General features: G+C 36.2%; 1 protein-coding gene across 1 annotated transcript in view; it reads right to left on the reverse strand.

Annotated features, from left to right (window-relative positions):
- RAPGEF2 (Rap guanine nucleotide exchange factor 2) overlaps window positions 1-13,102 on the reverse strand; it is a 262,434-nt gene that overhangs the window by 37,585 nt on the left and 211,747 nt on the right. The window contains exons 9-11 of the mRNA XM_052654319.1: window positions 8,172-8,349; window positions 2,406-2,542; window positions 1,642-1,800 (exon numbers count right to left, since the gene is read on the reverse strand). Of these exons, the coding sequence (XP_052510279.1) occupies window positions 1,642-1,800; window positions 2,406-2,542; window positions 8,172-8,349 (474 nt within the window). The remainder of the gene's footprint in view (window positions 1-1,641; window positions 1,801-2,405; window positions 2,543-8,171; window positions 8,350-13,102) is intronic.

The following is a 13,102-nucleotide window of genomic DNA, read 5'->3' on the forward strand; positions in this document are numbered from 1 at the left end:
ACATCCGGAGTCTCATATCAGGAGCTCCAGGAACCTAATATCACCTTAATCAGAGTTTCCCTTCTCATTCAGAGTTTTCTCCTGGCGTCTACTTTACAGACTGTCACTCTGGGTTTCCTGTTGATTCCTTATCAAGCAAACAGATGAACTCTCCTCCTAATATCCACCTCCTCTTTTCTTTTCCACAAACTCCCAGATAAATATTCAATGTTACCTAGTACATCTGACATTAGTTAAATACTCTGTAATATTAACTCGTATAATATTTTTATCAATTATTCTGAAACATTTCTAAGCCTCCTATATCACTTCAGTTCCATGATTACAAAATTTCTAATAAAAGGGGTTGGCCATTTACAAGGTGATAGCATAATAGCTGAATTCTCAGAAATAACTTTCACTTGCACTTGAAGGATAGAGACTGACTCAGGTGCTGCATGACTTGTAGAAGGGCTTGGGTTGGGTGTGGGGGGCAGGACTGAAGAGCAGAGAAAAATCCTTAACAATTTTTCTGTTCATTTTGACTCACAGTTTGGCTTTGTTTTTTTGGCGGGGGGAATATAATTCTAAAGCTGAAATGTCATATATGACCCCTCTTAAAAGAAATAATTTGAGATTTTGAGGCCAAATACTTTGAGATTTATCTACCATTTTGTTTTCCTCTAATATGCCAAATAATTGAGAGCTGGCTATATTTAGAATGCTCCTCTGGCATTACATATTCAACACACTGAATTCATAGCCATTTTTTTGTTCTCTATAGTGCTCACTGGAGGAATTATTTAGCAAAATTATTCTCTAGGTAAGACAATTTTATTTATAGCCATGGTCATTTTTCTTTTTAGTAAGTAAACCACTTAAAATTGAAAATTTAAAAGAACACTACTTTACATTTATCAGACACTATAAAAATTCAATGATGTTCTTTTAGCATAACTATTTTCAGATGTATTTCAGACTGTAGACTAATAAATACAGTGAGCATATAAGATTAATTAGTTTAAGTCAACTTTTTTGGTTTACTATATTAAAATATTTTATCTTTCAAGGTCAGTTTTTAAGACATGGAATTATAAATATGCAATAATAATAAAGCATCTTAAATTTATTTTGCACTAATATAGAGGTTACCTGTTAAATTGATCAAATTGCATTTCACATTTGGTCTCAATATACTCTCTAGTCTCTTATTAAACTATGATTAATTTTCATGACTTCTAAAATCAATTCCTTATCTTGCATGTATTTAAATAAAAACACCATGTAACTGTATCACAGCAACTTTACTATAATCTCTATATAATTTCTGTTCATGACAGGCGTTTCACTTCAATACTTTCTGTTGACTAGATTATCTATTATTGATGGCAATTTTAAGATATCATATTTATAGAACACCTGTTTTTTAATAGAACACATTTATGGAATGCTTAGTTTTGTGGAGCTCAAATAACTTTACAGGAGATTTATTTTTAATTTCCTGGCGTACGATAACACTAAAAGTCATAGTTGCACTTTAAAATCTTCTTTATAATTCTAAAAGATGATCTATTTATACAGGTCAAAAAAACCTTACCACAACTGCATATGTAAGTGTTCTTTGTTAAGCATAAGACATACATTTTTAATGACAATTTATACCTGGCAGTCATCCACCTTTGTCCTCATCACGCCTTTCATGTACTCCTTGTCCATGGTGGGAGAGACACCGAAACTATTTCCCATACACAGTATTTCTGCTTTTCCATCTGGATAAGTCACTTCCACAGAACCATTCAGGATCACTGACCATGAGTCCAGCTAGTTCCAAAAAACAAAGACAAAGCAGAAAATAACATCATGATCATGAAGCTGTAGATGCTGGAATGATCCCTATAAATGATTTAGATCTTTTAAAGAGGGAAAAATACCCCAAGTACAGCTGACCATTCTCCAAGTTCACAGAACAAGCTCAGCCATCGACCCACGGGTTTCCAGGTGCCTGCACGGGGTCCACGGCATTCCACTTTTCTAATGACTGGGTATTACTCTCTAAAATGCCACAAGGGAAAAAAATTTCTGTTCCCCAAAACACATATAAACAAGATAAAATGACCACCACTGACTTGATAAGTACATCATTTTGTTCTGACAAGAAGCATTATATCATAAACATTTAAACTGCAAAATCTGAAAATCTAAAACCTCAAAAAATTTCTATCAATATCATCTAAATATTGCAAATAATAGAAAATAAAATGGTGGATTTGGAAAAGACTTTGATACAACAATGAGTGTATCATACTTCCGAGTGATGCAAACTTATTGTTGCCCATTGTTTTTAAAGAAGAAAGAGTTTTTGTTTGTTACTGCATTGAGTGAGCCTCACACAGAGACATTGTTAAGTGGCATAAATATTTCCTAACCTCTTCACCATCATTTAACACAATGGTCCCAGCTCTTTCCACCACAGCGAACACCATCACAGCACACAGCTCCCGCCTCACCGACATCGTCATGTTGGCAAAAGCAGGCAACTGGTGCATGAATTCCAGAAGTTGTTCTGAAAAACAGAAGGTGTGCAAAGAAAATGACAACTAATTTCAAAAACAAGCGTTCAGAAACAAGGCTCTGGGGTCCTTTCTTTTTAAATGCCCTACAATTCTGCCTGTTGAACAATACTATTACTTTAAACATCTTTAGCACACTGAATTTCTTGCAGGTATACAAAGAATTCTGTCACTGTGGAAAGGGTCACATTTCCTTGTTGATTCAGGAGCAACAGGACTCAGTGCGACTCAAATTCCAATGAAGAGATCAATAAACTTCAATGGGGGATTGCTACTGAAAATGAGCTGTGATCTTAAGGTTTATTACAGGATGAAATGATAAGCTGAAATGAAACAGAGCACTGGGAATTCTCCAGAAAGTCAGTAGGTCCATTCTGGTGCCTCTGGGCAACTGGGTGCCCAAAACAGATGGCAGAAACAACCACCCTCACTCTAAAGATACTCCAGGGTTTAGAAAGCAGGGAATATTTTCTGTGGATCAGACAAACCCAGAATCAATTAACATAACATTATGTGATGAATGCAAATGAAATGGATGTGCTAATTCGGATCTCATAGACTGACAAAGTCTGCTCACTCTTCCCAGTGGCAATGCTGTGGACAAGCAGATTCTTTTTAATAAGAACTCCTTTCTAAGTTCCTTCCTCCTCACCATGGCTCTGTGAAATGCATGGTTTCTTTTTCATTTCACAAGGAGGAAATTGAGGCTCAAAGGCACCTAAGGAGGAGGTGGCAGTGAGATGATTCAGGACTGTCTACCTCCATGCTCAGGCTGGACTTCACAGGTAATGAAGAGCACAGGGCATGTGTTAGACAGCGTGTGGACACTTACAGGCTGAATTACTTAGGGGGAGTCGATTTGTTTCCTTTAGACATGTTTCTCTCACTTGAAAAAGAGTAATATAATACCTACCTTCACTGGACAGTTCTGAGGATCAAATGCAATCCAGATGATAAAATCCTCAGCAAAGAGTAAATACTCAACAAATGAGAATCACTATTATTGTCATTATTATATATATTATATGATTATATAGTCAATATTATATTCATGGCATTGTTCAAACTTTTGGCTAAATGAAAATTTCACTCCATTTTCCTTGCCCTCACATAATGACATTGTCGCTATGCACATTCCTTCTGTTAGGATTTAATGACAAGTTTTATGTTGTTGGATACAGTTTGCTAATTGCAAAAGCAATGTATAATAACACAAAGATATATTTTATGAAAACATTACATTCCTATAAGGTCAGACGAGGCGGTGTTTTCTGGTCTAGCTTGGTAATGTCTGTTCTGTGGAGACCCTTACGTCATCCCTGCTGGGTAATCAGAAGAATAACAGTGGTAAGTGGTACCCAGGGACTCTGTCCAACAAGACAGTGCTCTTCAACCTGACCCAGACTGATGTATCAGGACATCAACTGACTGTTGCAACCAGTACTTTTAAAAAAGAAGGAACAAGAGTATCAAAGTGCATCAATTACAGAAAGAGCTGTTTTGTTCAGTGAAACTTTTATTTCTGGAATGAGTAGATGTGTCTGTGTTGTGTTATAAAATATACCTGAGGGCAGTTGCGAGGAAATTTTGAATATCACTGTAAGAGATGACCCACATCTACTACAGGAGGCAGGACTCCTTGCTTTACAAATGCGTATGTTTTTGATATGCAACATAAAGGCAGATGAAGCAATCGTGGTCCTCTGGCTGACACATCACAGTTAACACTGCTGTTACCACTCTCTGTTTTCTCTAACTACCATCCCCCACTCCTCACCATAAGGCACACAATACTAGCTAATACTAGCTATTAAAATCATAGCTAAAATACAGCTATTAAACTACTAACTATAACATACATTTTATTTTTTTTCCCTCTCCTGGTAGGAGCTAAACTTCCTTGGACAAAGACGTATGATGTTAAGAAAAATATGAGACTAGAAATTAATTGTCAGAAATATTTTAAATTTAACATGTTTGGACAAAAATAAAAGTTAAAGTACCACCATATATGGTAGGTGAATATGAAGCATATGAATGTATAAAGCATACTCACTAATACTTGCAATAATGATTTGAAGTGCTTGCATGGACATTTGTCATTTTTTAGCACTGTCCTACTCCATTAATGGGTCATGAAATCAGTCCGTGATATATGAGTGAGTAACATTAATAAAATACAATGGGATAGAAAATATCTGTGTATCACATATAATAAGGATAAATAACAAAGAAGACAAAGAAGATATAATAATAGTAAATACCCATTTTTCTCCAAGTTCAATTGAAAAATTAAACACTTAGCCAAACAATATGCAAGGGCTTTTAAAACTCTCAAGGATTCAATAATGGTATCATCAGTTGTGTGATAACTTATTTATTATACCAGAGGATTATAAGAATTTAAAAAATAAAGAATTTATATCACCAATCTTTAAGAAAATATAATAATGTAAAATAGAAGCATTTGATTCAGGAGCTCAACATAAACCCTGATGCCACAGGAAATATACAGAGTTACAGGGATTATGGCAGCTGAGGATTAAGAGCACGGGACAGGTAAGGAGTTAGCTCCTAGGGTATGGGGAGAAGTTCTGTGGATGGAGAAACAGAATCACCTTATTCTAAATGGCTTGCAAGACTCTGTCTGAATAATACATTAGTGTGACCTACCCTACTTCATCAGGAAAGAAATAATCCTGTTTGTAAAAAATATTAGACGCTCAATAACACTTTTTTTTCTATTCAATGTAACACAAAGAAAAGCCAAAAATCAACTTATAGACACCAGAAGCTTTAGCCAATTCAGAAAAATCCTTATCTTATTGCTTTGGTTTAATTTTATATAAGAAATAATTAAGGTAAAACTTGTGGATTTGTGTGTGGGGTACCAAGTGAGGGAAAAAAAAAAAGAGTTCCTTGAAAGGGATCAAAGTAGTTTTCTATCTTTATATGTCAAGTCCTCAAAATCTAAAAAAAAAAAAAAAAAGTATTAAATAATTGAGTACCTATAGAGTTATAAGCTAGAGAGCAAACATGAATAATGTGTCTTTCTTCAAAGTACTGAAACAAAGGCACACCCAAGAATCTATGGGACCCCAAGGGGAAATTTTTTAATTCCTGAAATTTTTAAAACATATTTAAATATAAGCAGCTTGATTTGACTAAACGTAAAACACAAACATACCCCATCCCTTGAGTCGAGGAAGGTGGTTAGGCAGAGAGGCGTTTAGACAAAGCATGAGTTACACAGATGTCTGTAGTTCATAAGAAAGGTATCTACTTTAAGTAAACACTGGAGAATGAGTTAGATTTACCAAGAGTAATGGCAAACAAACCAAAGTGTTCTCACACGTGGCTGTATTTGGAAGAGATGAAATATAAGATCCTCCAAGCCCTTGTGTAGATCAAACAATGCCATTATGACTATCATTAATGATCAAGATTTACTACTTTAAATAAAAATATATTTGATAGGAGTAAGCATCTGAGTCGTCACTGCTTACAAGTGTATTGGTATTCAACTACAAGTAATTCATCCAGGGATTATATCAACAAGCACCTTAAAATAATTAGCCTGGTATTCATTTGTAGGAATCAGCATAGGTCTTGCTTTCTCCTAGAAAACTTCTCAGATATGAATGAATGCCTTAAATTTCCAGGAATGACATGCTTCATATATTTTACTAATCATAACTTTCTTCCGTAACTATAGTAAAATGAGCATATTCAAACAAGGATAACCTTCACGTCAATCTGTTCATAAGCAATGTTTAATCTATTTTTTATAAACTCTATGAGCAAGAATTTTTAAGATGGCAAACCAAACACACTACTTCCAACTTCATTCTCTCTTTAAAGCTACAATAAAGAGACATTGAAAATGATGTCGGATCTCAAACTCAAACTTATGGTTACCAAAGGGGAGATGTGGGAGGAAGTGATAAATTAGGAGTTTGGGACTGACATATACACACTACTGATGTATGCATAAGTGGTTCACTTTGCCATAACCTGAAAGTAACACAACACTGTAAGTTGACTACATGCTAATAAAATTTTAAAAAAAAGAGAGAGAGAGAGAAATCACAAAGACAAAGAGAACAAGAGAGTGAAACACATTTTGGACAGTGGAAATCAGATGAATGTGAGTTATTAGATGCAAGGAAGCTAAACCCTAAGTCGTCAAGGATGACAAAGGACCACTTGACTTCATGCTGCAGAAACCTCAGAAGACTTGTGACTACGAGCGCCTTTAGACCAGAGAGTGGAGCAGGTAAGGGAGGAAGTGGGATAAAGTATGGAGGAACAGGGATGGGCATGTGAGAAGCAGCAACATCCTCCAACAGAAACCCAGTAACCCAGAAAGGGTTACTGCAGAGGCACTTCTGCGCTGGAGGTACAGGCACAGCTGGCTCCTCCTTCCTGTCGTCCAGGTCTGAGTTTCCAAAAGGGTGCCGACAGTCCTCCATTCCCGCAACAGCCTCCTGTTCGGTGCACACCCTGAGATTATGACCTCAACCCCAACTCTATTCCTCAGAGCCAGCAGGATCAGGGCCTCCATGCTTCATTTCCACTGGGCTGCCAGGACCTAGGAAACTCTCAGTCCATACAAGGTGTGGCCACATTAGCCAGTGACTGAGTGCTCACCCCACATAACAGTCATCTCTAAATAGCTGGCAATTTCTATCAGTGCTTTCAGTGGTATTTTAGAATACCTGGTTTTCCAACTTCAATTCCCTAGCATATGTACAGATCTTAACTGGTACAAGGTTCTCCTCATACATAATATTTGGCTCCCTTCAAAACACAAGAAACAAGCCCCTCACATTTAACAATGGCCATACTGTCCTGTATCTAATCCCACTAGACTCAGTTCCTTGAATTTCTTTCAAATACATATTGGCCCCAAAAGAGCTGGGGGCGTGGAAGAGCAGATAGACTCCAGACCTGCAGGGCAGAGATGCTCTCAGAGGAAGCTGGTCTCACTCCCAGCACCTAAGGAAGAAGCAGGCTCTGGAAGGCAGAGTCAAACACTAAACAATCATTACACCATCAACTCTCTTTCTGATGGCCAAGCTGGGTCAAGGGAACCTTGAGGAAGGGGAAAGCGACGCAAAGCCACTTAGACCCATAATCTTAAGGCGCACTTAAAGCCCCTACCCCTAGGCTCATGTGCGGCTCACTTGACATTCTGCTCACTTCTTCCTCTAGCCTCTCCTCTCTATGGAACCACAAGAGGAGCACACTTAAACTACAGCTCTACCAACTGCCACCCAACTGATATTCACACAGAGAGAAGCTCGAGCTTACTAGGAACAGTGCTCACAAGAAGATTAACATGTGATAATGTTTGGAAGATGACTTTGACTTATTTATTTTTTTGTCCTAGAGTAAGCTAAGAAACAGCTCATGTTGGAAGGGTTTTATTTGGAAGTTTTTATCAGTTGTGGCCTCTTGAAACTATGGACTAAGTAAAATTAATTTTTTCAAAGATGTTTTCAACAACGCTGAGAGAAATCACCTTTTAAAGCCTAATATTCTTGGGCTCTGTTATACCAAACAGTGTTACTTCTAAACTCTTTAAATTGCTCTCAGATTTGTTTTCTCACCCAGACTCACCAATGTCATCGTCTGTCCTGTCAATGGGGTCCTTCTCCAGGCAGTCTCTCACGATGTCTCTGCTCATTAGAGGGTCTGAGGCCCTCTCGATGTCCTCTTCATCGTCATCGTCCTCAGAGTCCACTGCTGTTTCTGGCAACCCACTAAGGTCCATATCACCAGCCTCACTCTCTGTGGCCTTAAAACAGACCAAAAATAAATAGATGGATGGATGGATAGACAAGCTGTTTTTAAGTAAATCTTTTGTATCCAAAAGAAATGTCTTGTTTGAAATATTAAATTTATGATATGAATCTTTCCATAATTAAGCTACATGTATTCAACATTAACAAATATTCATGCACTGGGCACTATGTAGAATCATGACATCAACAAAATATGCATGATTTTTATCTCGTGGAATTTTTAGTTAGAATTAATGGTTTTATCACAATAATTTTGATTTCTTACCTGAGCTGTCACCTGGCATTTGAAACACAGTAGAATAAGAAAAAGACGGTACCAGTTTTCACTCTTATTTTTCAAAGAGGATGGTTTAAACTAAGAGTGTAAGGGTGACAATTCTGAACAATTCCTTCCCCCAAAGAAAAGGTGTAGGTTTATTAATGCCAAGAAGACTGAACCACTTCTCTCTTACTAAGAGTCTTTATGAAAAAGTGAATCCCAAATCAAAGGTAATTTGATAAATATGCAAATAAAACATTAATAATTAGCTGATTACTCCAGTTTCCACTCTCCAAATATAAAACACCAAAGGTGTGAAAGACTCTACATGTCTATAGGTGACAGTCTTTCTTCCCATTCCTCAACACTGCTGATGGCAGCACCAACCAAATTTCAAGTAATCAAGATCAAGAAAGAATGAAGCAAAAGTAAAATTACTTGCTCAGATATGTCTTAAGGAGCCAGGTATAACAGGAATGAAAAGGAAGAACGTCTAAGTATCCTGATATCTTTAGTCATAGCTGCAAATTGGTAGCTACTCTCTGAGGCTGAAAAAAGTGTTGTTAAAAAAAAAAATGCAATGATCCAATCTCTTAAATTTTTTAGAACTATCTTTTTAATTCTAGAGAGAGACTCCTATCAGGTCTAACACGGTTCTGTGATTAAAAACAAGTATTTAGCCTGAATCAAGACTCACAAGTTTCAAAACAGTCTCTTCTGTTGGGCTCTCTCAAGGCTACAACCGTCATCCTTTGAAGGTTGTTCTATATATTTTTGTGATGCTTATCTCCACAACAGTACATATGTGTCATACTGGCCTTATTTGACATTATATACCCAGATTTCACTAATTGCTTAAGAATAGTAAGAATGAGTACAATTAAATATTAACTGTATCAATCTCAAGCATCATAAACATGGCTTTCCAGAAAAAATAATAAACTCTTAGAAACACTTTATTATAAAACTATTAATGTTTTAGAAAACATAGTCTACCAGCTTCAGATAACTCATAGCCCATATGACTTTCAAAGACAATAAGACATCTTATTTTTAAGAATAAGCAAATAGAGATTAAAATATATAAACAAAAGAAGAAAATATAAAATGTTGAACCCAATAAATAAAAAGCCAACACCAAATCCTGACAATATGCCAGGAACTGTTCCATGTGCTTCACATGTATTGACTCATTTAATCCTTCAAAAAATCCTATGAAGTGCCATCATTGACATTTATTATTCTCCAAACATTCAGGTAAAGAGAAATTATTTTTCCAAGATTGTATTGCTGGTAACTGTGCAATCAACAACAGAACCAAGAACTCTGGCTCCCGAGCTACAACTACAACCTAATCTGTTTCTTTATAAGAGATACTTAATACACGAATGCAGCTTATAGAAGGATTTATATATATATTTTTCTATCATTTAGCTTAAGTCAACATTTAAAGAATAAATTGTATTATTTTCTTATCAACAAAGTTTCCCCTTTCCAAAGTCTTATAGAAATACTATTTAATTCTATATTTTGAAGCAACACAAGCCTGTGTTAATATTTTCTAAACTTTAACAAAAAGAATTTCAATCTTTAGGTACAATTTCCTGAACTAAAATACATACATTATATGAAAAACATAAGGGGAAAATAATTGAAGACAGAATACCTAATGAAGACAGAATAAATGAAAATGGAAAACACAACCCCTACAAAAGCTCTTTCAGCAGTGGCCTCTGAAAGAGCAGTGAATACTGCTGCTCGGGTTGGAGCATGTGAGCAGAGATGCTCCTCCAGGTGGAAGAGTGAGAAGGCCTTGCCACCAAGGCTAGAGAATTAACTGTGGAGTGCTCAGCAGTACATCTCTATTTGATGATTTTTTAAAAAATGGAATTCTAGTTGACTTACAACGTTGAGTTAGTTTCAGGTGTACAGCAAAGGGATTCAATTATATGTATGTTACAAATTTAACAATATATAATATATAAAAATGATTTATATATGTTATATGGATGTCATATATAATTTACTCATATATACATACACATACACATATACATATTCTTTCTCATGTTCTTTCCAGTGATGGTTTATCACAGGATATTGTACAGTTCCTAGTGCTGCAGAATAGGATCTTGTTATTTATCTGTTTTATGTATAGTAATTTGTATCTGCTCATATTTCTGACTTAAATTGTCTCTAGATTCTAGAATGAAACTGAAGCAGGACTGAGTGTGATATAGCATGCCAAGGCTGTGAGCAGAGAAACTAGGCCAATATTGTTGTTATCATCACCTTATTCCTAAAGCCTAGAAACGTGACAATTTGCTAATGCTTGCTATGATCACATTTCATCCTAGCTTCATCTTAACATTGGTGATTATTAGTCATCACCTCATATTTTCAAACATACAGTCCTCCATACCCACATTCTTTAATATCAGCCTGGAGTGAAGAGGTAGTACTGAAGATAGAAATAAGAACAAAATATTTTTAAGTAACATACAATTGAAGGCTCTTTAAAATTTAACACATGGGAGGGGATGAAAGGTATACTTTATACCATCCCAAAGAAGTCATTACTATCATTTAAATGAATTTTATTTAAGTCTTAAATAGAACAGATTTTCCAGTGTAAGTTGGATTAATCTCTACAGAACTGAGCCCCCACCCCATCTGTGTAAACAATCATTAGTTGCTTTCTAGTCCTGCTATGTATATTCCATTCTTTAAGAAACTATTCATAAAATAACATTCATGACACCAGTAACTTAGAAGATTATTTTGATTTAAAATAAATAGCCCTTTCAAACTAAAATATATATCCCTCTTACATTAAAATACTACAAAATTCCTTTTAGCGATACATCTTAAATAGAACTCAAACAGATTTTTAGGAATCTACTAACTTCATGAACAATGAGTCACTTGGAGACTGAGCTGAGTTATACGTTTAGTGAATGCTGACTGGCCAACAGGATGAGAGAGCTAAACTTGAGGGCCCGGAACTGAGTCACTGGATTTATTTCGGCTGAATGAGCAGACAAATCAGAGGTCATTAGTTCAAATCTCAGCTCCAGCATTCATCAGGTGACTGTAACACAGTCCCTGAACCTCTACAGACCCAGTTTTGTCATCAGGAAGCTGGAGTTGTATCTCATCATTCATAGGACTGTTCTTGGATCAAACAACAGAAAAGGGAGCCAGTTACAGGCCACATCAAAAGGGCCTACCTCAAGGGGACAAGTTTCCACCTCTGTGCCTGCATCCCTTTACCTGGCCCCACCCTAGCAATGAGCCTTGAATAAAATTTGCACTGGCAGTATTTGTCCAAAAAAAGAAAAAAACTTTGTTAAATATTCCAGCCCCTTACATATTGTAAAAATCACTCTCAGGTTAATGGCACCCCTTAAGCTCTGGCTAAATGACTCACACAGTAATTATAAGACCAGTGATCCTATATAGAACGACTACCATGTGTGCAGCACCGCATCTGATGCTTTTAGTGCATAATAATTAATCCTCATGACAATTCAGCAAATCAGGGTTACTACCACTATTTTTCAGATGAGAAAACATGAAGGGAAACTAAATAAACTGTTCAAAACAAAACCTAGTAATTGTGCCATAATCAAAAATCAGGTTCAACCAACACAAACTACTAAATACTTTGTATTAATACAAAGTATTAAAATATTTATTTGTATGTAAACATAAACAAAACATCTGCTATTTTCTATCTTCCTCCAAACTACAATACTACTGAGATTTACGCTAGTCTTTAAACCCTTTCATTCTAAATAAAGATATGTATACACTTTATATTTAAAAGATATCTGAGTAATTTGGGATTAACATATACACACTACTATGTATAAGGTAGATAAACAGCAAAGACCTACTGTATAGCACAGAGAACTATATTCAGTATTTTGTAATAACCTACAATGGAAAAGACCTGAAAACAATTATACATATATAGGTGAACTGCTTTGCCATACACTTGTAACAGATTTCCCAGGTGGCACCAGTGATAAAGAACCCTCCTGCCAATGCAGGAGACATAAGAGATGTGGGATCAGTCCCTGAGTTGGGAATATTCCCTGGAGGAGCGCACAGCAACACATTCCAGTATTCTTGCCTAGAGAACCCCACGGACAGAGGAGTCTGGAAGGCTACAGTTCATGGGTTGCAGAGTTGGACACGACTGAAGTGATTAGCACACATGCATACTTCAGTAAAAAATAAATAAAATGTATCTGATTATACTGGTCTCAGGAGCAAGAATAAAGTCACTTAGTCAAATAACTCCTGTCCTAAATTAATTTATCTTCCATAAGTAAAACACAGATTTAGGTGCACATTACAGGGGCTTCCCCTGTGGCTCAGCTGGTAAAGAATCTGCCTGCAATGCAGGAGACCTGGGTTCAATCCCTGGGTTGGGAAGATCCCCTGGAGAAAGGAAAGGCTATCTACTCCAGTATTCTGGC

This window comes from Budorcas taxicolor, chromosome 17, assembly GCF_023091745.1.
Source record: "Budorcas taxicolor isolate Tak-1 chromosome 17, Takin1.1, whole genome shotgun sequence".
Lineage (NCBI taxonomy): Eukaryota > Metazoa > Chordata > Mammalia > Artiodactyla > Bovidae > Budorcas > Budorcas taxicolor.